Genomic DNA, 25,940 nt, shown 5'->3' on the forward strand with positions numbered 1-25,940 from the left:
GATTTATGCAGTAGCTCACAACTTTAATGCCAGTAGCTCACAAAGTAGAATTTTTGCTCACAAGACTCTGCAGCTTAGAGGAAACACTGACCACAACCCCTCTCCAATCCTCCCTAAGATTCTAATAACCTCACCCTACTAACCATCAGGATATGTTTTACTTGTATTTACTGAGTATTTGCAGTAAAGAAAAAATACCAACTGAAGTATGACATGGAAGATGCTGTTTTCAGGATCAGATCTTGCTTTTCAAAATACAAAAGAGTACAGTGGAAAGGGCAGGGGCTGCCATTAGGGAGAGCTGTCCTGTGACCCACTGCCAGAGGCTTTGTGACCCACTTCTGGATCCTGACCCACAGCTCAGGAAACACTGATCTTGTAGGGCTATCTCTTTCACTATGCTCCACTGAGACAGTTCACTCATCTTGTTCAGTCAAGCACAGCCTTCTATGAACAGCAACTGCCCATATAAAGCATTTGCTGTTGTGGTCCCCATTTGGTGGAATGAATGTTCTGCCTGATGAGGTCAGCAGAATCTCCATACTTCTAGTGTTTTGCAGAACGTGTAAAATGGAACTGTTCAGGAAGGCATTTTTATAAGGGATGTGGGGAAATAGAATTTAGCAGAAGCATTTTTGTTCAGGAAACAGATACAAATTTTAAGTCCCTGTGATTAGTTTAGGCAGTTGTCTCTCCCCCCCACCCCCTATATTACATGTGTTAAGTAGACTAAATTGTTCTCTGAAGTATAGTTTTTAATGTTTTGATCTTTGTATTATACCTGTCTTCCTTGCATTGTTTTTATAACTCTGCAATCCATCTTGAGTCTCAATGAGAAAAGTGTGTGTGTGGGGGGGGGGGGAATTAATACTCTAAATAAATCTGTAGAGAGCATGCAGCTGTACTCAGAAGCAAATCCCATAGGGCTTACTACCAGGAAACTGTTCTTGGGATTGGAGTGGTGGAAAGTGCCATAAAGTTGCAGCCAGCTTCATAGGGGTTTAAAGGCTTTCTCCCCACTCAGCCTAGCCCATGACGCCTTACCTTGATGTAGCTGATCTGCCACCTGGATTCACACCACAAAGTCATCCAGACAAGACTACTGTAATGCACTGTACCTAAGTTCCCCTCAAAATCAGTTTGGAAATTCCAGTTGGTGCAGAATGCCACAGCTCGGCTATTATTGGGAGCTAGACAGAGTATGCATATTAGTCCCATTCTACAGTCACTCTACTGTCTACTCATCAGTTACTAGGCCCAATTTAAGGTACTGGATGTCTCATAAAAAACCTTTGGACCCTCATATTTGAGACACTGTCTCTCATCCGAGTAAAGTTTTCTGCAGGTGCCAACCTGCAAATGGGCAAAATTAGCAACTGCCTGTACATGTGCCTTCTCTGTGATGGCCCCCACTTTATGGAATGGTCTGCTTGAGGAGGTCAGGAGAGCTCTTACACCCCTAGCTTTCTGCAAACCATGCAAAATTGAATTATTCAAGAGGGCTTTTCTATGCAGGGAATAAATGATTTACAAAGTTAGTTAGATAAATTATTAAGGACAGTGGCCTATACTATTGTATTTAGCTTGCTGACATCAGGATCCTGCTATGTATTTTTCGCATCATTTAATGTATCATGTCAAGACTTTGCTTCGCTTTAGTTCTGTTTTTAGATTTCTGATTGTTTTCACAATATATTGTGATTGCACACACTATACCCTGTTGATTGTATTGACTCTCTCTGTGTAATCTGTCTTGAATCCAAGTGAGAAAAGTGGACAATAAACATTGTAAATAAATAAGACAAGAAATGAACAGATGTGATTTATCATTGCCTTCTTCTACATAGCAATGCCTGGACTATGTTGGTGATCTCCCATTCAGGTACTAACCAGAGCCAACCTTGCTTCACTTCTGAGATCTGATGAGATCAGGTTAGCCTAGCCTGGGCCATCCAGGTCAGGACATTGCTGCAATAAAAAATTAGATCAACACAATTGGGGAAATATTTTATCTTATGGAAAGTCCTTTATATACTTGAAGTAGAAATACCAAGGTCACAACATAAGATTGCTATCTGTGAGCAACAAGGAAAGAAAATTATATTTAAAGCAGAGTTGTTATTACCATCTGTGGTTCCTGTATTCTTCTATTTATCGTTTTCAGTGATCTTAATTTCCTTCTTGTTAGACTGACTCTTAAGGAGAACATCTATTTAAGCACAAGTATAATGATATTGTAGTCAATTAAACATGAGCCTGTTATTTATACTGTATTACAGGGAGTAAACTTCTTCAAAGACATTGGTTTTGTTTTGAAATGTCTAATTAGCCTGAATCACCAAACCTGATTTTGGTTATACATATCATGACAGAAGATCATTTAGTTTTGTGTAATCAACAAATAAGGCTAGTAAAACATGTCTTTTCCTTTCCTCTTCAGACATTCCATCCTTTAATAAATCTACTTTAGAACATATGAAGTGCCTGGCATTCTGAATTGCTTCTGGAATTCTGGGCTGACTTGTGCATGATGCTAAGGATCAGTGATTAGATCCCTTTAACTGAGACCTGATGGTGAGGAAACCTAATGTTAGTCAGAGGCAGGGCCTCGAGGCAAGATAGACAAATTGTCACCCCTCCCCACCAAGTGACTAGTGACATCTCTGTGCAGATCCCAGGAGAAGGAAGGCAGGTGCTGCGCCTCCTCAAAGCTGAAGGAGTTTACTCTACCAGTGGTCAGGATACCCATCCAGTATGAAGGGTGGAGCCAAAAGGTTTTGGTTTTGTGATCTATTCTTGCCAGGAGGAGGCAAATGATGTCTTTAGTCCCACCACAGTTTCTTTATTCACTGTTGCACCAAAAGTTTTACAACCCACTTATTGTTTTTGAACAGTTATAATAAATTTTGTGTTGTTTTTGTTAAACGGCCTGGATCCTCAGATCTCTTTGGTCACAGTTCAAAGGTTTTGCTAAAAAGGAAGGTACAGGGGTTGTTGAGTGCTCTGGGTCCTATCATACAGACCCTTACCAGAGTGGTGGCAGCCCACAGAAGGCCCTTCCTGGTCTCCTGCTGTGTGACCTCCTTGGGTGAGGGAACCCTCCAGCTGCCTTCTCTCCAGAGAGAACCTTTCTCCCTGCAGCCTTTTTCAGAGAGAACATACTCTGTCTGTGGCTTGGTGTTTGTGGGACTGCAAGGTTTGTTGCCACTGATGGCTGCTTCTCTCCCAGCCAGGCTTCCCCCTGCCCTAAGCTGCACCTGTGCTGTTGTGCCCCACCCCAATAGTGGCAGAGACAGGGCTGCGTTGGGCAGCACCTGTGCCAACAGCTGTTAATAGAGCCAGCAGTACTGCACATGTGATCAGTCCACCAGGCAGCAGCTGAAGAAGAGCCATGGCCACAAGTCCAAGGCAAGTGTTCTTAGGATGGCACGATTAGTTTACAAGTGGGTCGCATTTTTAAAAGATTGAGAACCATTGCCCACAGGGACAAGCAGGTGCTCTCTACGATTTTGCCGCAATATTAAGAAGGCATTTGCATCTGTTAAGAGTTTTAGAACTGGCTTGCTGCTAAATTAATCACTTAAGTGATAAAAAGAGCATTTTGCCAGCAAAAGAGCATTTTTCCCACCTAAATTCTGAAGGCTTTTGCTGATAGGATCAGGGCTGGCTAGCTCCATATAAATTTAAACACTTAAGTAGCACTGAGAGGATGCTAATTTTGAAAGAAATAAAGAGGCTGCAGAGAGCTCCCAATACACACATTGAATTGTAACAAGAGGCTGATAACTTTGAAGTATAGGAATATTCCTGAGGAAGACCTTGATGAAATGAGCCTATATCTGGGTGCTTACTGGACTTTTCTTTGTAGTATTGTAAGGTTATACTTCTTTATAATGTGACAAATATTTATAAGATTTTTGATAAAACTATTCTTGCTAAAAGAATAAAAACTATTATTGAGAAAACTATTCTTGATAAAAGAATAAAAACTATTATTGAGAAAACTATTCTTGATAAAAGTCTTACTAAATGCGTTAGCCAGCATATCACAGTGTGTGTGTTTGTATCTCCTCTACTATGAACTGTGATCCCATGTTGTTTTTTCAGGCACCTGTCCTAAGCTAAAACTTTTTTTTTACTCAGGCTTTTAACTTAAAGGGTTGACCTTTTACATTGTTTTTCACTATCTGCTTCTAGTCTGAGGACTATTACAAAGCTAAAACTGTTTTCTGTTTTAGAAAGAAAATGCAGGATTGTTGTATTACTTGTTCTCATACTTATTTTTTAAAAGTAGCAATTTCAAGTTGGTTTCTTTGGTATTTTGTGTTTGTGTGTGTTATGTATCTGGAAGTCATGTCACTCTGGTGACTGACCTCTACTGAGGGCCTGGAAGATATTCAGAGAGGGGGCTGAATAGAGCCTGCCCTCCTGCCCTCTGGTATTCCACGGAGGTCTTGCATCCAAACACTTGCCAGAGCTGGCCATGCTCAGCTTCCGAGATCTGGGAAAATCAGGCTTGCTTGAGCTATCCAGGTCAGTAAGCAATTTCAAGTTTTGTGCTTTTCATTTTTCCCACATCTGTTTTTAAAAATTAGTTATCAGTGCGGTGTGTGTGTATGTGTGTGTCAGAAATTAGCCTTGCCTAAGCTTCCAGACAGTCTAAGGCCAGCTCTGGTCAGAGGTACAAGATTTAACTTATGTTCTTTGGAATGTTTTTCCTGATGAAAATCATGCTCTCTCAAAAATAAAAAGCCCCACAAAATAGATTTAGGCCCCCGAGAAGCTGAAAAAGACATGAATGACTACCTGTCTGAAGCAGACTATAAACCTGCTTAGAGTGGACTTTTCAGGGGAAAGGGGGAGAAAAATTAACCATTCCTGCCCCAATACTGTAGCTTCAATCCACAATGGCAATCCTTGCAGCATCTTTTTAGGGCCAAAAGGAAACATAAGAATTTCTGGATACAGAATTTAAATACTAGGTTTCATTTGGCCATCAGTGATTTAAATATGGATTCTAAATGTGCACAACAAAACACAGGGCTGAGTTTATAGAGAATCGCTGTTTGTGTTCACCTGTAAATATCACCACCTTTCTAAAGTACTATTTCCCAAAACCCATTTAGGTGGTCGGAGGTGGTAAGTACTATATAGACTGTTCTAGCAAAAACAGAACAATTAAATAATTTTCCCCTTAGGTGCTTATTTTCCACATGTGTTACTAACAGGTCAACCAATTTCAGATAAAGAATAAAAAAGCACTCATTTATGACTGGCTTCCTATTTCGGCTTTACATGTTGCTTTTAAATGTTTGTGACTCTATAAAGACAGAAATAGAAAAATGCAGCCAAATTGTTCCCTGAGGTAAATAGCAACTTCTTAATGTTTTGAGCATATGCAGGTTTTTTCACTCAAGTAATGAGCTCTAGGTAATAAACACAAGGCACTCCATTTAAAGATATATCTATGTAATTATCTCTGTATCCAGCACACACTTTTCTGTTACTTGTATCCTGTTTTGTAATGTGTGTGTGAATTTGTCCATCAGGCAGACACTTATCCAGGAGAGGGTGAGAGACCCAACGGGCTTTCTTTACCAGGAGACAGAATGCTCAGGCTTTAGCCAGTGCTAAAAATGTTTAATGGTACACTATTCAATACATGTTTACTCAGTATGACTTCTTGGTTGGATCCTATAAATCCATTCCAATACTGGCATAGCTGTCCTCTGCTGCAAGGAGATTTCTTCCCTGAAGGCTCCTTGTGCTAAAGGAACTTTTTTTCTTTGCTTGGTCCATTGAGAGGGCAGATCTTGCTCCCTCTGTGCTTTTTTTTTGGGGGGGGAGGGGGGTATTGGATGACTTTGCCCTACTGAAGAGAAGAAACCTTCAGGTAAGGTCCAATGTTTTGTTCTCCTTCAGTGGGGGAACTAATCCAAACTGGTTAGCTTTACCTAAACTGTACTTCTGGGTGGGATTCCTCCCTTGGTCCACTTTTCCACCACCTGTTGCAACACTCTTCTTCCAAAGGCTATCTCTGCTGAGGCCACCCAGTCTATTCTATAATGTTTGGAAAAGGTTAAGAGATCCACATGGCTGCTGTACAAATGTCCACCACTGCCGCATTTGATGAAAAAGCTGCTGTGGTTGCTACCACTCTCATAGAATGTGCAGTGACCCTGATGGGAGGTGTTAATCCTAGTGCTTCGTATGCTTTACATATGCACTATTTCACCCAGAAGGCAATGGTGGACTTTGAGATCTCCCCCCCCCCCCAGTAAATGCCTAAAGATCTTACAGGGTCCCCTGATCCACATAGCGATTGCAAATGGCATCCCATCTTTGAATTCCTTATCATCCAAATGATAATAAAAAATAGAGATTAATCAACAAGATGTGCTCCCATTTTTAACTTGTGCCTAGCAGTAGGCACACAATACTAAGTTACTGTCAACAAGTAGGAGTTATGGTGTGTTTGTTTCAAAACTTGCCTGAACAATCAATTTGCTAAAGTAGGCAAATCCATCTCTCTTAACATACCACCCCATCATATTAAATATATTACAAGAGTATACAACTCCTGGCATGTGTGCAGAATGGCAGCACACCAAACCATTTTGCTCATCATCATCATCATCTTGATTAATTGCCCCATCCTGACTAGTGCCAGGTTCTGGGGGATTTATATCAGTAATAAAAACATACCTCAAAATTTAAATCCTTAAAACAGTTTCGCTGAGCATGGCAGCTCAGTTGGATTCACCCCCAAACCAGGGATGTTGTCAAGCCATGCTGGATTGCAGCACAACTTGGGGGTAAGGTGTTAGACCCAGAGCAGTGATGTAATCAACCAGAGCTCCTTCTGGTTCCTGGTAAGTGCCAGCAGCTCCATCCCAACCAACAGTGCTATACTGCACAGGTGTGTAGCACTGTGGCTGACTGCTGCATCTCTGAATGGCAAAACCCATCATGGAGTCATCCCTGTGATCAGCACAGACTTCATCCCTATCCCTCGTTTTTGTTTACCAGCACCTGACAAGTAGACACTGATTTTCATTCGACACTCAGCCAAAAAGAAAGTTGCCCACCTCTGGCTTTGAACATTCTCAAAATTATCAAATTGTTGCTGTTATATTATGCTTTTATGATTTTGAAGCAGAAACATCCTGTCCGATAAACCACCCCCAAACTTTTGCAAAGCCAAATGAACTGCTTGTACATTTACAAGGAAAATCAACTGCTTACATGTTTATTTAGAAGCAAATTTAAGTATTTACTTATTCACAAATAAATTTGCATCAGACTGCAATATTAGATATATTCAGGACCGGAACTATGTGGAGGGGGGGGGTGGAGTTACACGTTTAAGAGCATACAGCAGCAGGTCTGGTATAGCAACAAAATGCCAGTGATTCCCAATTTGCTATCAGTAGCATTGCCCTAACCTGGATGGCCTAGGCTAGCCTGATCTTGTCAGATCTTAAAGCTAAGAAATGTTGGCCCTGGTTAGTATTTGGCCCTAGGAAGTCCTTGCTTCAAATCTCACCTCTGACACAAAACTGCACAGATTCAGGTGGGCAGCCCTGTTGGTTTAAAGCAACAGAACAAAGTTTTGAGTCCAGTGATACCTTAAAGACCAACACAATTTAATTCTGAGTATAAGTGTTCATGTGCATGCACATTTCTTCAGGTGCCTTCCTGATAAATGCACAGAGTAGGAAAATGCTATGGATTGGTCAGTAGCTATTTTCGCCTGCCTACAGGCTGATATGGTCAACAGACCCTGCTCTACACTGTGGCGCAAAACTGATATAAAAGCAGCATAACACAAAAAGCAATCTGACAGCTTTCAGAACAATAAATGACATTTTGAACAAATCCCGGAAACCAACAGGTAACCAGTGAAGAGTTCTTAGCAAGGGAACAGTTATTACAGTTTGCTTCAAGCTAACAAGTGTGTGAATATATTTTGCACCATTTCTAAATTGCCTTCAATGGTTATCCCAGGGAGAATGAATTACAATAGTGCAGCCTCAAGGTCACTGTAAAAAAGCCACTTCCTGTCCCCCAGATTAACTTGCTTCTTTGACAGTAATGTAGGCTCCAGGGTGCTGCATTAAATATGGGACGTACAACACTCACTTCAGCCTTCCTACCAGCATAACACCCATTTTTTTTCTGGATTTGGCTTCAGCTTGATCACCCTCAGCCACTACACTGCTGATAGACACTAATCAGGGCTAGATTGGTTAGAAGACATAGAAGACAGACTCAAGATACAGGATGATTTTGACAGGCTGGAAAACTGGGCTAAAACAAAATGAATTTTAACAGGTGTAAATGTTAAGTTCTGCATTTATGTAGGAAAAATCCAAGGCATCATTATAGGACGGGGGGAGACTTGTCTCAGCAGTAGTATGTGTGAAAAGATTCTAGGGGTCTTAGTGGACTGTACACTGAGCATGAGTCAGCAGTGTGATGTAGCAGCTAAAAAGGCAAATGCTATTTTGGGCTGTATCAATAGAAGCATAGATCACGCAAAGTGATAGTATCACTTTGCTCTGCTCTGGTTATACCTCACCTGGAGTATTGTGTTCAGTTTGGGGCACCACAATTTAAGGATATAGATAAGCTGGAATGGGTCCAGAGGAGGGTGACGAAGATGGTGAGGGGTCTGGAGACCAAATCCTATGAGGAAAAGTTGAAGGACTTTGGTATGTTTATCCTAGAGAGGAGATGACTGAGAGGTGATACGATCACAATCTTCAAGTACTTGAAGGGGTGTCATACGGAGAATGGTGTGGAGTAGTTTTCTGTCACCCTGGAAGGCCAGACCAGAAATTTAAATTTTGTTAAACATTAGAACTTGACAAAAGTTCCTCAGTGGAACAGGCTTTCACAGGTTTTCAAACAGAGGCTAGATGGCCATCTGCTGGCAGTGCTGATTCTGTGAACTTAGGCAGATCATGAGAGGGAGGGCAGGACAGAATGCATCAGTGCTAAGGTGGGGGCTTTTGGCCATCTTCTGGGCATGAAAGCAGGTGTGGAGGGAGTGGGGTGTGTGTGGAAGGAGGTATTTGAGAATTTTCTGCATTTATTTACTTTAAATTTCTATCCCGCCCTCTCCGCAAGCGGACTCAGGGCGGCTAACAACATTCATATTTACAAGTTAAAACTAATAAAATATAGTTACAATTTAAAACCATTACATGGTGCATTACCACTGCAATTTAAGTGAGTACTTTTCTGATGGTGATCACATAGTAGCTCTATAATGATGTGGGGTGGCAGTCCTCTCCCAGCTAGATAGCAAAGGCCTGTTGGAACAGTTCAGTCTTGCAGGCCCTGCGGAAAGTAGAAAGATCCCACAGGGCCCTTATGGGGGCCCCTTGTGCAAGGGGTTGGGCTAGATGACCCTGGAGATCCCTTCCAATTCTACAACTGCTTTATTATAAAGCCTAATCATGCATGAAGGGGTTGGGTAGTGGAGCAAAATACTCAACTCAAAAAAAGAGAGAGCATCAGAGTACAGAGGTGAGACATTTGAGTCCAAAATCACGCATGGGGCTATTATTTCACCTTTTGCTTTGAGACATTCATTCTGTAGCATTTGCTTGCCAAAGCTTCACTTCTGAGGCCTTTGAGTTAACAGTGGCCATCATCATTGTTTCAAGAGAAATTCTGATTAGCCAAAGGCTCAGGAGAGATGTCCTCAACATTCATGCACACACACACAACATAGAATTTGTTCTGTCCTATGCTGCTTTCTCAGGGACTTTTCCCCGCTTTGGCCAGTGAAGAGCTACTCATGATACAGTCTTACAGTCAGAACCTTCTACTCTAAGAGACAGAAATCGTAATTGCAGGTGGTGTAGCTATTTCCAGTAAAAGACAAAATGACACATTTACAAAAGCACTGATGCTTTGCCGTTGCAGAAGGGACACAGACTTAAGATTAATGAGAAACGGCTGATGCCCAAACAGAAGACCTGTAATATTCTGAAGTGAAAATATTTGCCACTAGAATTTAATACTGCATTTGGGCATTGGCAGGGTAGTGGTGAAGAGAAGTCAGGAAGAATGCAATATTTTGTGTTTCTATGTTCTTTATTTATCCCAGCATAGGGTCACATTATAAGGTGCAAGTGACTATTTTCCACAGTTAATATGAAGTGTATCTAATGGTTGAAAAAGGAAGTATAATCTGTAAATAAGTAATTATGTATTTTTCTTTCCATCTCAGGATTTACTTTACAGGTCAAGTGTCATTTGAATTTAAGTCATGATTGAAAAAATACAGTACTTTTTAACAACTTCATTTCAGATTTTATGAAGTATCACTCTAGACTGAATTTCTCAAAATACTGCAAAAAATTTTGGAGAATCTTGAAAGTACGGCTGTGGCACTAGAGGAAAATATAGCAACTATGTTCGTGGTTGATTAATAAATACCATAAACATATTGGCTTGGACTGAAGATTTCTGCATAAAGAAGGGATTTCCATATGCACAGCATGACTTTCCCATCTCCTCCACTTACTGTCACCCAAAATCCTACTCATTCCTAAAAGAGGACTCTAATGAACAAAACAAGTGGGAGTCAGGACTGCAACATGAGTGGGGAATGTATAAAAATCCTTCCTTCATCTGTGGAAATCCTTTGTGCAATCCAAACCATTAGATAAAGCACCAGTTCTCAATTCCAGGATAGAACACAAACTGAGTATTTCTGCCAGGAGTATCCTTCTCTTGCTGCAATTGAGTTGTGCTCTATGGGAGGTAGTTTTCCTTGCCAAGACCTTAAGTGGTGGCCTTTAGAAACCTTGGGAACAGCTGGCTACCTCAGCTCCTTGATGACAAGGTTCTTTCCAATCTATCATTAGCCAAGACAAAGATATTTAGGTGAGAAAGATCACATTATAGGGTCAATTATGGTTGTTACCATACTAGCTTGTGAGAGAAAAGCTATACAAATTAGCAACAACACGAACAAAGGAAATGAAGAGCAGCAAAATTTTGTTTCAAGGATTTGACATGATGGAGACGCTTAGACACTACTGCCATTTTCAATAGCCACAGCCATAGTGCAGCACGTAGATTAGGTTCTGAATCATTAAATAGTGATTATGTGAATAACCCAGTGCCATAACAGTGAACCTTTTGTTACTAGCAAAGCTCTTAAATTTTATGCTTTTCATAACTGTGGAAAATGGGGAGGCTGACAGGCCAGACTATTCAATGTTATACTTTGTATGCAAAGCTTGAGGCTCTTCAAATGCCTGCTAAAAGTGGAAAGCAGGATTTTAAAATAATGGCAGCCAATTGCATGTTTCCGCTACTCAAAACTAGTCTTTAAAGCACACTAATAAACAATTTGCTAGCTATGTATGTGAAAACATTCTTTTTTAAAAGTATAAATTAAAATTGTCAAAAGATTGGCATTCCAAAAAGATAAAGCGGAAGCTGGGGTCTTCATTCTGCCGAACACTGTAGGCAGGAGCTTTTCCAGTATTTCTACAAACATACCTCCAGAATCCTGTTGGTCTTAAAGTGCTACTGGACTCAAACCTAGCAGTTTTACTCAAACCTAGCAGTTCTACTGCAGACCAACATGGCTACCCTCTGAAAGTATGCTGCTTGGCTAAATAATCTAGGTTAATTGATTACCTCCCCTTTCACATTTGAGAGGTTTTAGCTCATCAGGGCCTGTAGTCATAATAGGAAGTAAAGCAGAAGTATTCTCTGGAAGAGCTCAATTACAAAAAAAATTACCGATAAACTAACAAGGGACAAACAAGTACTTACTGATATCACAGAGTCTAACTGCAGGAAAAAGAACTGGCAACAGGGCAGAACCAAAGAGCAATTGCTGTTTTGCTACAAGTGTATTTGGACAGATGAAAGGCATCAAACAGTGGGAATGTGTAATGGTAAATTGATACAAGAAAGTTGTAGTTGAATTGTTAAGAATATAACAGCAGTTCTGTTTGTTTAGACTAAGGCTCCATCTATTCCAGAATCCTGTAGGCAACAAGCAAAGCATGATAAAATTTATTTTCCCTCTAATGAGTAAAAAAGACATGTTAATTACGTTGTGTCATGTCAAATATAGAACAGTGTTAGAAGTAAAAAGAGTTCAGGTAGGACATGTCTGTAACATGTTGTACACAATGGAAACTGGGCACAGAGTCGTAACAAAAACAATTAACGCCCAAAAAATTAATAAGGCAGAGAGGAGTAGCTGAGTAACTTCTTCAGTGATCAGAGTTTCAATGCAATATATTCCTAGAATGTCTATTAAAATGACAACCACAGAAATACATCTTCGTTGAATTTCATTGACAGAGTGACATGTTGGTTGATAACATAGTTGCAATAGTCTACAGAAAACTAGTAGTGTATGCCAACAATGAGTAAAGTCACCCACATAAGAATTATATCAAACAGTTCCAGAGAAATGTGTGCTCCATTCTTCACGGCTGATGAAATCTGCCATTCAGGATTCTAGAACATTTCAAAATGTTACTCAGTTGTAAACCCATCTGCCATTACCATCAAACATTCAGAATGCCACAACTGGCTCCTTCACAGATTTACTTGAGGGATACTTGTATTGGGTGCATTCACTCTTTACCTTTTATATGCACACATGACATCTTAGGTATACAGCTTAGCACTTGTATAGCAAGTATCTAAAAGGATCTTACAACTGGCTCCATGAGCCCAAAGGGAAGTCAGACTTGCTTGGTTCAAAGTGGTAGCCTCTAGGCCACATGGCAAACTGCTTTCAAATAGATTTCAAAAGAGATGATATGCCATATGGAGGAGCAGTTCACAGACCAAAAAACATTGTGCTGGACTTACACAAGCTTGTTGAGGAGCCTAAGGACTGATCTGGATCCCATCCAGTATATGAGGTGGCCCTTTAAAGTTCACTGATTGTTCTATTTTACAGAATGCTGTAAATGAACCAGAACTCCTGAACCAGTGAGTCATCATGACCCTTCAGGCACCAAAAGGCAAGTAAGCTATTTAAATTTAAAGCACTACAAGTCAATGAAAGCCAGATTCTGGAGGGAGACAACATGGGTAAAAAAATATCAATACAGATGATATTTTAATACAAAATATTTTTACATAAGTCAGTCTTTTTTAAAATATAGAACCTTAAAAAAAGAACAAGTGGCTATCAACACACTATAAACACGCGTCTTTGTGCAGAGTTTGATAGCGTCATCAGAACAATTTTAAATACCAGTTCATACTTTTAACACTGCCTTTAGGTTTCTATGAAATATTAGCCATGTTCTGCATGACCAATATTATGTCCACTGTGAAGCACTTCCATTCAGTTCTAATCTGACAGACTGCTCAGAGTCTTTGCACAATGATTTCACATTCAGCTTCTCATCACAGTTCAGTGGTGCACAGTATGGCCAGTCCCAATAAATTCTGTGAACGTTAACTTAAAAACGAATGTCAATTACATGTACTGAAGTACATTGTATAATTACAGGTTCTTCGTCTGAAAAGGAAACTTGCTGATGCTTAAGAGAACTTCTACCCTGATCATCCAACCAAATTTTAACAGCACTCAAGTGTCCATTTTGATTTCTCAAAGTTGAATAAAGTAATGTCAGATTTTCATTAAGAGATGAGCTACATAGCATGTACATCTCGGGAATGTTTTAGAATATTCTTGTTTTTTGCACTCATGAAAATAAGAATACTGGGTCTTGCAGACTTTTGTTTTAATGGTAAATCATCCATGACAAGGTGGCCAGTTAGCCAAGGAGATTTATGATGATTTACTTGCATTGGAATAATTTACACAATTGAACTTATGCATACAGTACAGAACTATGAACAAAAAGGAGAAGCAAACTTTATTTATATTCAGGTAAAAACATTAACCTGATGAAGTAAATTATTGCAGATTTGAGAAATCAGCACATAAAACAATTGGACAGAGCATTGCTTACAGGTGCTTTATCTGTGTCAAAAGAAATGCTGAACTGTTTTGATCCACACCAGTGCTGGGATGGGAAGGGTCAGAGGAAAAGGGGAAACATTACAGAAAAAACATGAGCTTAAAATCAAGGATAAGGATTGAACAGGGAAGGATGCTACTAATTTGATTTTATAAAAAACTTTACATCAATTCAAAATGTTCCGGCCACACAATAAATATTGGCCAGACCAATCAGTTGTTGAGTATTTCAACTACACAAAAGAATCAATTCCTCCTAGCCCATGGTAAGAGGCTGTTGCCTAAATCACTATGTGAACAGTTCTAGTGTATCTCCTGGTAAAGAATGTAGCGAATAATATCCTAGTACTACATTAAAACTAAGCTATAAGAAAGGTTCTACCTACTTACAAAGGTGGAATTATTGACAATATATTTAATAAAATTAAATTATTTCTTAATTTGAGAAAACATGGAACAGTAAATGCCCATGTCCAAAATGTAACAATTGTTGTGAGTGGAGTACACAAACAGCCTTGTGGATTGCACATCAGACAATACATGAGGGAAGAAAATTGGGAGGGGGGGGAGTGATGGTACACAGAACTAGTCTACTTAACTAGATGTGTCAATACATGTATTTCAATTTCTGTACTTATGTACAAAGTTGTCTTTGGGAGGAAAAAACTGCAGACTTGGCTAGATGGATACACACAGCCCAGTATTAAACTGCACAGCAACATTTATTGTTCCAGCCTGAAAAAACATCCCTTTTTAAATTTCACACAGCAAAGCAAGTTAAACTTCACTCATTGATAAATGATAATTTAAACACAAGAACTTGCTAAAGAAACCTTGTCACAACAACTTTAGGGCCTGATCACTTTTAAGTCCATGGGGCCTTTAATGAATATCAACCTAGTGTCTTTGTTTATAATCTGCAAGCCGTTTTCTACAACAAGGCGTAATATTTCCTCGACTCAGATGATACATTTAGAAAAGAATCATGATTCTCTTTTTGCTGTAACAGGCAGACATTGCATTTTTCATTGTGATCAGGAAAGATGGAATGACTGCTGCCCTTCTCTTGCAGCTATCAAGAGTTTTTCACGCATTATCTCAATACTTGAATAGTCTGGCAACTTGAGATAGTTTACACAGGTCATTACTGAGGGTAAGAAGTCATCTGGATTTTCTGTAGACTCAAATGTCTTGCGTACAATTGTAAGGGGAGGATTCAAACTTCGAAAGCCTGTGGGGGAGAAAAGCAATGTTCACTATATTAAGCAGATTTTAATATTAAATATTTAAGCATTAATGTATCAGTAAAGGGGAGAAGGGAGGAGAGAATCCTACATCCTTCATGCTGCCCTTGCATCTTATGTAAATTTCTTCAGCCACATATAATTTGAGTCTTCCCTCTTTGCCAAGAACTCCAGTCTCTTAACAGAGGAAGCATCACAGTTAACCATACAGTAGCACTATGGTGGCTGCATGTCCAGCTCCATCACTGGTCAAAGATGGAATTGTTTTCCACTTGCATTTTTGCCAAAAGACATTTACTCATCCCCTCATGCAAGCAGGAAACTTCAATGTTAAGACTCACTCTGATCATGTCTGCCTGAGGCACAGGAGACCTGCTTTCATTATTGTTTTTTATGAATTAGGTTAAGGCTGCAGTCCCACATATGCTGCTGTGTAGTCAACTATCCCCCAACCTCTCAGAGTGAGTTTTCCCCCTTCCACTGCAACATGTCCCCCCCCCCGCAACAATGTCCCTCCACCCCCCAATTCATTCCTAAGGACAAGCACAGAGTGCAAAGTAGAGAGTCTGCAGTGGGCAAGGAGAACCTACAGAAAGCACCACCCCCTTTTCTGAAGGATTAAGTGCCTTCAAGCCTCTGAAACAGTATGGTTAGATATATGTAAATTACAGGCAGTAAGCTTTAGTGCATTTAGTTGACCTTATTTCCAACTATAGCACAAACAGGATCAAGCTGTAAATGAGCTAATTATAATAGTTTATTCCGAACCCCAAAGCAATGGTATTAATTTGCAATTCAAAAGATCTTATGCACGTTTAATCTATAGGCAGTGAAAATGTTTAATTTGGAACTAAAGCTGTGTGAGGATCCAATACAGTGAAAATAGCTATAATTTAACTCTGTGCACGTATGTTGAAGTTAGCCATTACACTTACTTGTTAATATTATAAAGACACTCACCTCCCACTGGCAGTCTAGGGCTACCAGTCACAAACTGGAGAAATAATCTTTGCTGCTCGCTATCAAAACTACTGAGAATTTCAAACAGGAACTTCACAGCACGACTAGAATCAAAGATGAATATTTAAGATTAGAGGCATTTAAGACAGCATCCATTAATGCACAGACAAGTCACTGCAATGCTCTTTTATATGGCTATTACATAAATAGCTGTTGGATAGTTTGTAGAAACTATCAGTCACCACAGGTAGTAATAAATTCATATTACCTGTCATGTGTATAACCATGATCTGGCCTGCAACATTCCATTAATGTCTTTGCATCCCAAGTATCTGTTTTGCTGCCACACAGCAACTGATCCAGCTAGAAAAATATATGGGAAGGGAGGAATGGAGAGAAGAGAATGAAGTCTGCTTATTGCTACTGCAGAATGTTCAAACGCTTAATATAATTCCTTAACCAAACTCAGCCCCTAACCAAAACTCAGATCATTCTGTAACCTTGTCCTAAACCACTAAATGCTTCAACTCCCAACTTCTGATGCTTACTTTGCTTCTCACTCTTTTAATTACTTTTCAAAATGTGGAATTGAAGCCTGTATCTTTGTATATTGAGAAAGATTGTTTTATTGAATACAAATCTTCAGAAACCATTAGCTACTGAAGCATCTTGCAAAAGCTACACACCTCTTCAGAAAAATTTCTGGGAGTGCTGGCAATTCTCCATTAGTGGCTCCTAAGACATCTCTACAACTACAGTTCCTCCCTTACACTATTAATCTTACACACAGCATGCAGTTCAAGTATATGAAGTCAAATCTGGTATAAAAGCTACAAACCTCCTCAGGATAGAAGTACTGAAGGTGACTGAGGGGAAAGACAGATTCAAATCCATCTCTGAAGGAGTCAAATTGCCTGGAAACGCCTTCATTTAGTGCCCAGAATATGACTAGCTATGGGGAAAGGGGAACACAATAAAAATATTGTTATCACAATATTCAATAATTCCTTGGTAGTATTAATATAATCCTTTGTTTTCTTTCAAAGAACAGTCATAACCTAAACTAGAGAAAAGAAATGGGATTTGAGGATACAAATTCTATTGTAAGTCAATTCTATTCTCTAGTATATTTTTCACTTATAAAGTTACAAAAATATAATACTAAGAAGAAACAACCAGCAATGTGTTCAAACTGGGCTAATCCCTAGATTTGTTAAAACAGGTTTAATGCATTCTGCAAAGGGATTAATACAGTAGAAATTCTATTTTTAGTCAGCTATATTTGCTTAAAACCAAAGGTTATTTCAAAAACATCATTATTTCCAATAATGCAGAAATAGATCAGGTATCCCAAAGTTACACTAGACAAAAGTATACTCCAAAGTAATTGAAGGATCGCCATGGATGAGGAAGTTCATAGCATGGGCTGCCAAGGTAAGCAAGAATACTCCCACATTCGTGTATTTATTCAGACTACAGAGCAAAAGATGTGTTTTGTTTGCATTCCTCAACCTGACTCAAGTCTTATAAGAGCTTTTCAGAATACATAAAGTTAGATCTCACTAACACATTTTCTGGATATTATTACTACTCTTGATAATCAGGTAAGATAAGCAAGCATTCTGAATAGGCTAAAGATCAATACAAGAGGTTGAAGTAAGCTGCACCTCTGCTTCCCTAAAGGATGCAACTTACAGGCATGCCAGACTTTCCAGAGCTGTAACACACTGCCTAGCCCCTTAGACATTTTCCAGAAGTCTCACTGTTCTACACTGAGCTACCTCCTCCAAAACCCTATGGAGAAAGTGCCAAATCTGCCTAACAATCCCAGCTCAGCCACTCCAAGTAAACAGGCCAACTGACTACAGAATAACTGAATATTCCATAGGGTGTTTTTAACCACAAATTCCCTTGATAATTTATAATCAAACAGGAGTGGTCTACTCCAACAGGATCATTCAGTCTTGACAGGCTCTTGTGTTCAATTTTCTCTATATAGCAGTGCTTCTTTTGGCCACGTGCATTTTAGCCAGCTGAGAAAATTTGCCAGTTCCTTCATGTAGCTAAAAAACTGGGCTCACAGTTTATGCCATTTAAAAAAAAAAAAAAACCCTGTTCTTAACATAACACTGATACATGCTGATTGTACAAACATACATGCTTTTGGAAGTCTATTTACCAGCATCCAATGAATTTTTACCCAAAATGTGGGCATGACATTATGTATGCCATAATGGAATTTCAGTTCCACTAGAGTTCTAACCACAGCAGCTGGCTAGTGTAATGAGTGTGTCACATTAAAAACTACTAATAGAGTCAGTTCAATTACTCCTCTCCAAATAATGTTTTCATAGTCAAATTGTACTAAGATACTTGAAGTGGAAATGTATACACAATACTAGTTAGGAAAAAAATATGCTACCTTCATCCACCAACAGTACTTAGACCAGCAGCTTCAAATGAACATGCCTTCACATAAGGCAAAAAGAACAGCTGCAGTCTGGGCATGGACGTTCTTTGTAATAACCCCACCACAGCCTCCAAGGCTAAGTCAAAGGACCAACCTCCTTGCTAGAATTTAGAAGAGAGCACAAAACTGAACTTTCAAAATGGGCATTTGGGGTCAGCAGGATTTAAATCTGTGGGCTATTTTTATGGCTCTTTCTGGAAATAATTATATGCCATTTGATCTGATTAGACTGTGAACCACCTTCTGTAATGAAGGAAGTGTGATACTTTGTACATGCATACAATTTTATGATTAGAGCTCTTATTAAAAACATATCCATATTACAGCTCCAAATTATGTAGTTGTTATTCAGTACAGAAATCAAACATCCATCAACTTCCGATAAGCAATTTTGAGTGCAATCTGCAAGCAGATCTACTTCACTAAGTTACCTGCATCTTTGGTACAGTCCTTTAAAGCAGGGAGAATTTTGTCACTGAATGTGAATTAATCCCTCTAAGTAAAGACCGCTAATACTGTGTACAGTTAACATTAGCAATAGAAAGAAGTAAGAAACAGGCTTCTGGTCCCAATAAAAACACTTCCAAAATAAACCTGTTTACTCACTCTGAGATATTCTTCTAAATTATGAATGTTGACAGGCATATCTTTCCCTCCTTTTTTCAGCTCTATGTTGGGGAACCCCGGTAGTGTGAAATCCAACCCTAAATCTTCTACTGAGCAACCATTCATTGTTAGGGTTTCCAATGCATACTGTAGATTTTCTTTGGTCTGAAAAATATAACACATGGGAGCTAGTATCAGCTTAAATCTTCAAGTTTAATTTTTTATATTTTAAGTCAATACACAAGTATAAGCTTCATGCAATTTTGTTTGTCCCAAGCATTCAAAATGAGAGGCTACAAATTCCATAAAAAAGCATACCACATTTTGTTTAGTCCAAGTCATAAATATTCCCCAAAACCTGAGCAGTATACAAGGTTGCAAGCATTAAAGCAGGACATATTACAGAAGAAACATCCACTGCACATGAACAGAATATGCATTTTAAAAATGAATATTCAAGATACCATGGCAACCAATGCAGATTTTTTCACCAAAAAGTTACGTCAAGAAGCAAAATCCACTTAAGCCTCAATAGTGGAAATGCAGCTGAGGCTGTTATTACATATAATTTAGATTGTTTCAATTAATTATAACACATGCATACTTTTTGACACAATCTATGTGGCAGTTTTTCCTCCCAAAGGTAACTGATGGATCAAAAAAACAAATTATAAAATTGGAATTTGCTGTCTTGTAATCATGCCTACCTGTGATTTATCCTGTTCAAGTCTTCTCTTCTGTCTTACTATTTCTTCAAGATGGTATACTGATCTGGCTACTACAGGATCAATGTTGAACAAATCATGAGATGTTAGAGATGTTTCCTGTCGAAGCATCCATTTGTAAAAAGGAAGGCCAAGGGGAAGGTCCACCTGCAAATAACATTATGTTAACTCCCTTTAACTAAAACCTATGTAGCTGAGAAGTAGTCATTATCAGAGAAGACTATATCATTACAGCATCTAACCAACTATGAGAAAACGCTAAACTATCTTGTCTGCTACTGCAAGAAATCAAGCTGTACTCATACAATGCAACGGACCCACTTTTCAGGGATTAAATTTCAAGTTATTTTTGAATGGCTCAAACAAACTGCTTGTGCAAGGCTATCACAGAAGAGATTCTTCCCATTTTCCCCTTCTCTCAGTGACTCATTAAAAGATATTGCTGCAGTCATTAAGATCCTCATGGATGAAGAGACACAGGACGGGGGGGGGGGGGTACTACAGTTAGGCAGGAGAACTGAAAAGAAATTAGCTTGTGACCTCTTCTACCAATGGAGCCTTCAGAGGCTGCTGGGGAAAATGGGAATTTCTGCTGACCCGTGTTCATGATTGGTAGGATGCAACTTGTTGGTAACAAACTCTCTGATAGCATCGCTGCAAGTACTGGGAAGTTAACATTGTACTAATGTTACTTTACATTAGAAAGTTACCATTGCATGCAGCTAATCTTCCAGTGTCATTTTAACATGTACTAGCTATCTAAATTCAGGCTGTGATCACACACACTACATAATGCACTTTCAATTCATTTTAAATGCACTTTCCAACTATATTCTACTGTGTGAACTGGCAAAATCCAGTTGGAAGTGCATTATTTCATGTGAATAATCGCAGCCCCAGAAGCCACTTAATTCTTCACTACCCTAAAGGCAACTTCATTCTTACCAGTCTGAAATCCATGATAGCTTTTGCCATCAGTTTCCCCAGAAAACGGAACTTCATTTTAACCTTAGCAATATGAGCAGGTTTAGCCGTTCTGCCAAAGGGAAGTGCAAACAGGCCTTGAAGATTATGAATATATTTGGTCCCTTCTTGGCTTCCTGTTTTGAAACAAACACAAGTTGCTATTCCAACAGTAAGCATTAGCTATTGACTGTGTACAAGACATCATTTTAGTTAAAAAACTGCAGTCATTTATGAACAGTGTTCTAAAACAAATGCAAAGGTACATTTAGAAATACTGGTAACTTTCTTAATTAGAGGCAGCACGATTTGTCTCCCTAGAAAATGATTTCAGGATTAGAGCCCAAGCTTTACCATGTAGGAAGCCTGAGGCTCAATTATGAGCATCTCCAGTTAGATTTCAAATGGCAGGTGTTAGAAAAGTCCTTTCTTTCCTAGAGCCCATGTCTGCCAGTCAGAGTAGACAGTACTGAGGTAGACTGACCAATTACTGAATTTGGTATGAGGCAACTTGGCCTTCTCGGAAGCCCAATGCATCTTTACAGCATGTATGCTTAACTTCCATTTCTGTTCATGCTTCTGTTTTATGGCTCTCCCCTAAACTTGAGGAACAAAAACAAAAAACTACTGCCACCTTTACAGTTTTACTTCTTCAATCGTCTTTATTTTTCTATAGTCCTTTTTAGCTTTGAATATTCCATCCTCTGAAAAATATCCAGAAGATAGTTTTAGTTACCTTTAGGATTGGCAAGAGTAACTTCTTCACCTCTCCACAAGCCCAGATCTGCTCTCTGTAGTTCCTGAGATACAAGTGCATAAAACTCCAGTGTAGGTCCTAAACCTGTGCCAACCTTTTAAGAGAAAGGTATTTTTTTTTAAGTTTACAGACTATCCTTACAAAAAACATTTTTAAAATGTTCTCCATAACTGAACATTATGCTTATAGAAAATACTAGTAAGAAAGTACTAATAGAAACTGTAATCAAATATAGAATTTTTAGGCACATAGAGGAACAAAGCCTGCCAAGGGAGAAATCACCATGGCTTCTGCAAAATGAAGTTCTGTCTCACCAGCCTTTTGGAGTTCCTTGAAAAGGTGAACATACATGTAGTTAAACTGACCTGGTATACACAATATACCTGGACTTTCAAAAACCTTTTGACAAGGTACCTAACCAAAGACTCTTAAGTAAGCTTAGCAAGCCATAGATTAAAACTCATTAGACAGGAAGCAGAATAAAGTTCTCACAATGGAGGAAAGTAAGCAAGGTCCCACAAAGATCAGTATTTAAGGTGGTGGGGGGGGGAGCAATGTAGTGGCCATTATTCAGGATGGTGAAAACCAGGGCCAACTGTGAAGAGCTCCAGGAGGATCTCTGCAATTTGTGTGGCAAATTTAGTTCAGTATGGGTCAGTGAAAAGTAATGCATGCTGAAACAAAAAATCCAAACTTCAAGCATATGCTAATAAGGTCTGAACTTGCTAAGACTGAGGGGGAAACAGACCCTGGGATTGTAGTGGATAGCTCAATGAAAATGTCAATACAATTTGCCACAGAAGTGACAAAAGGCAAACTCTATGCTGCGGATTATTAGGAAAGGGACAGCCTATATTATAGCGCCAATGTAAAGATCTATGGTGTAGCCTCATCTGTAATACTGTGTGAAGTTCTGGACACCATATCTCAAAAAAGACAACACAGAAAAAGTACAGAAGAATGCAACCAGGATGATTAAGGGGTTGAAGCACCTTTCCTATGATGAAAGGCTGAAGAACCTGGAACTTTTCCATTCCGTTAGAGACAGCTAAGCAGGGAGACATGAGACAGAGGTTTATAAAATTACACATGGGATACAGAGAACAGACAGAGAACATTCTCCTCCCCAAATACTACAATTTGAGGGTGTCCAATGAAGCTGATGGGACAGAAGATTCAGGATTGACAAAGGAAAACATTTGTTTACTCAATGAGTAATTAAAACTTTGCATTCACTGTCAGGGGATATTGTGATGAGCACAAGCATAGATGGCTTTAAAAGGGGATTAGAAGATTCATGGAAGATCTATCAGTGACTACTAGCCATGGTGACTAAAAGGTATCTCCATATTCAGAGGCAGTAAACCTTGACTACCCATGCCAGGAGCCAACATTAGCAAAAGCATTAGCAACATCAGCATCTATACTCTGTTTTTCTGGACCTCCAGAATAACCAGTTGACCACTATATGAGACAGGATGGACTAGATGGACTGGACTGATCCAGAGGGCTCTTTGTATGTTCTTCTAAAGATTGTTCCAGAGTTTTGTTCCATATTACAATCAAGTACACATTACAATCAATAATGTTCAACTGGAGAAAAGTTTATCTCTGAACATCACAAAGAACTGCTTGACAAAAAAACAGTTTGGGAGCCAGTTTGGTGTAGTGGTTAAGTGTGTAGACTCGTATCTGGGAGAACAAAGGTTTGATTCCCCACTCCTCCACTTACAGCTGCTGGAATGGCCTTGGGTCAGCCATAGCTATCACAGGAGTTGTCCTTGAAAGGGCAGCTGCTGTGAGAGCCCCCTCAGCCCCACCCACCTCACAGGGTGTCTGTTGTGGGGGGAGAAGATTGTAAGCTGCTTTGAGTCTGATTCAGAGAGAAGGGCGGGGTATAAATCTGCAGTCATCGTCTTCTTCAAATGTTTACTGTTATCTTATAAGAACCCTAAACACTAACTAATTTAAATTCAAGCGCAGGCATAGAAAACACTTTATGAACTGTGCTAAAAGGAGTATGCTGAACAAGCAAACTCCCCCTCATTCCTCATATTTTGGTATCAGAGTTCTATTAACTGTAGTGCTACAATAGCAATAAGACACCTTAACATACTTCATCCAATTGCCTTTCTGACCCTCCTTCATATGGCAGTGTCCTACTTATGGATTCAGGTGGGTGGCTATAGGTAGCCTAGCAGTGATGGTCTGAACCACCAGAAGAACATTTGAGCCCAGTGGCACCTTTAAGGCCAACAAAGTTTTATTCCTGGTATAAGATTTTGGGTGAACAGACACTAAGTGTATGTGCACGTGAAAATGTATATGCAGTATAACTTTGTTGGTCTTAAAGGTGCCACTGGTCTCAAACTCTGTTGGTCTCAAACTCTCATGATATGTGAATGCAGCCAATGGACAGTTAGCCACTGTGAATACTTACTTCATTCTCATATTGGATTTCCAGCATGGCTCTTGAACTGCCCAGATCCTGCATCACTGATTCTGCTTGTTTCAATAGTTCCTCTCTGTTCACAGTACGCTACATATTGAAGAAGCATACTAAATTATTCTTGCGGACTTTACAATCCAATTGTAGTATATCAAGTGAAAGTCACAGATGACTGCACAAGCCAATATTTCACTATCCAATACATATAAATTACATTAAGAGGGCATTTGACATAACGTAGCAGTTAAATTAGTAATTCAAGTATGCATCTCAAACAAGGCAAACTAGCTTTACTGCATCAAATGCAGACTAAATCGCTTTAGCACTGCAGTGGAGTTACAAAACTAAAATTAAGTCAGAAAAGTAGATGGCTTTTCTTCTGGAACTCTGGTTACAGATGCCAGATGAAATCCATTTTAGGAGATGGCTGTTCCCAATCTATCACTACACCACAACCACTCTTGGTAATATTTTAAACCTATGGCACTTGAAATCAAGAACTGCTAACGTCCTGTAACTTGATTTTACAATACAGATCAAGCATAAAGAGGGTACTAGGTTCTCCAACAGATGTGAAAATTAATTGTGAATTATCTGTACCCTACAACAGTAGCATTTATTGAAACCTAGCAGCCCTGGATCTAACCCCCTGTCAGCAGATCAAAGCTGAAAGAACAGGACTTCTATACATCCTCCCTTCTGCTGCAGCCCACTGATTCCACCCAAGTTCTGCTCAACTGGTAGCAATGGGGGGGGGGTGTTAAAAAGAACCTATCCTGCTAACAGAACAGCTCCTTTGTATCTAGTTCTGTATTTATGAGGTTTGGGAGATACTATCAGACTGGAGCTCTATATCTTACACAAACACACACAAAGGAACTGGATTCTTACTACATCAGCAACTCAGTAATTTCAAGGAAGCTCTGACCTAGGAGGTTCCTGGTTTAACTCTAATCTCTTCCATGAACTCGCTAAATTTGCTGCAGAGAAGTTGGTTCATTCATATACAATGGATGGGAAGCAGATGTTAATAACTGTCTACCTTACAACCAATTCACTTAAGTTGTAGAAAAGGGTTAGTCCAGATATCAGACGGACTAAAAGCCAGATAATGATGTTTATTCAACATATATACCTTTTTCCTGTCCAATCGTGGTGCCACTCTGCTATCCTGAGAATCAGACTGGTTGATTTCTGGATTGGTATCTAGCAATCTCTGCATGGCTCGATCTCGGTCGAAAGCAGTCACATAAAACAGCATTTGCCGTGTATCAAATGGAAAGAAAAAAGGACTATAAAAGAAATCAGTGTATACTTTAAATTAATTATTTAGGTACTCTGCAAAGCAAAAGTGACTGCAATAGCTTAAAAATATAAAACTAGAAGTAATACTTCTCAATATCATTTTTAACCTCTGAAATTAGCTCTAAGGAGATTGCATCCTTACAAAAGTGAAGACTCAAGAAGCTGACCTATTGTTAAATCATCTTAAACCTGAACGAATTGTTCTACAACAGAGATACCAACCTTATGAAATCCTTCCTTACTCTTACCAAAAACATTTACACAATCCAAAATACACTTGTGTCTAGCTCTGAAATGCATGTTCTTAAAGACACTTAACCCTGAGTTTTACATCATGAGCTACATAGTTTGGAAACTCCTGAGTTTCGTGCCTTTATTTCCTTACAGAACTTAAGAAAAAGCTGTCTACTAAAATTCCTTATGCAGCTACATAGTTTGGAAACTCCTGAGTTTTGGGCCTTTCTTTGTTTC

The 25,940-nt window shown here is 39.2% G+C and overlaps 1 protein-coding gene across 7 annotated transcripts in view; it reads right to left on the bottom strand.

Moving 5' to 3' along the window:
* Positions 1-13,098: 13,098 nt before the first annotated feature.
* The window catches only part of TRIP12 (thyroid hormone receptor interactor 12), a 112,327-nt gene continuing 99,485 nt past the window's right edge, over positions 13,099-25,940 (bottom strand). For all 7 annotated transcript variants that reach the window (XM_060242272.1, XM_060242270.1, XM_060242269.1 and 4 more), the window contains 10 exons: positions 25,300-25,456; positions 24,156-24,254; positions 21,695-21,809; positions 20,941-21,095; positions 19,978-20,142; positions 19,271-19,435; positions 17,033-17,146; positions 16,463-16,557; positions 16,195-16,298; positions 13,099-15,221 (listed from right to left, as the gene is read on the bottom strand). In XM_060242272.1, coding sequence (XP_060098255.1) covers positions 15,025-15,221; positions 16,195-16,298; positions 16,463-16,557; positions 17,033-17,146; positions 19,271-19,435; positions 19,978-20,142; positions 20,941-21,095; positions 21,695-21,809; positions 24,156-24,254; positions 25,300-25,456 — 1,366 coding nt within the window. In that variant the 3' untranslated portion in view covers positions 13,099-15,024. The remainder of the gene's footprint in view (positions 15,222-16,194; positions 16,299-16,462; positions 16,558-17,032; positions 17,147-19,270; positions 19,436-19,977; positions 20,143-20,940; positions 21,096-21,694; positions 21,810-24,155; positions 24,255-25,299; positions 25,457-25,940) is intronic.

This window comes from Heteronotia binoei, chromosome 6, assembly GCF_032191835.1.
Source record: "Heteronotia binoei isolate CCM8104 ecotype False Entrance Well chromosome 6, APGP_CSIRO_Hbin_v1, whole genome shotgun sequence".
NCBI classification, from domain to species: domain Eukaryota; kingdom Metazoa; phylum Chordata; class Lepidosauria; order Squamata; family Gekkonidae; genus Heteronotia; species Heteronotia binoei.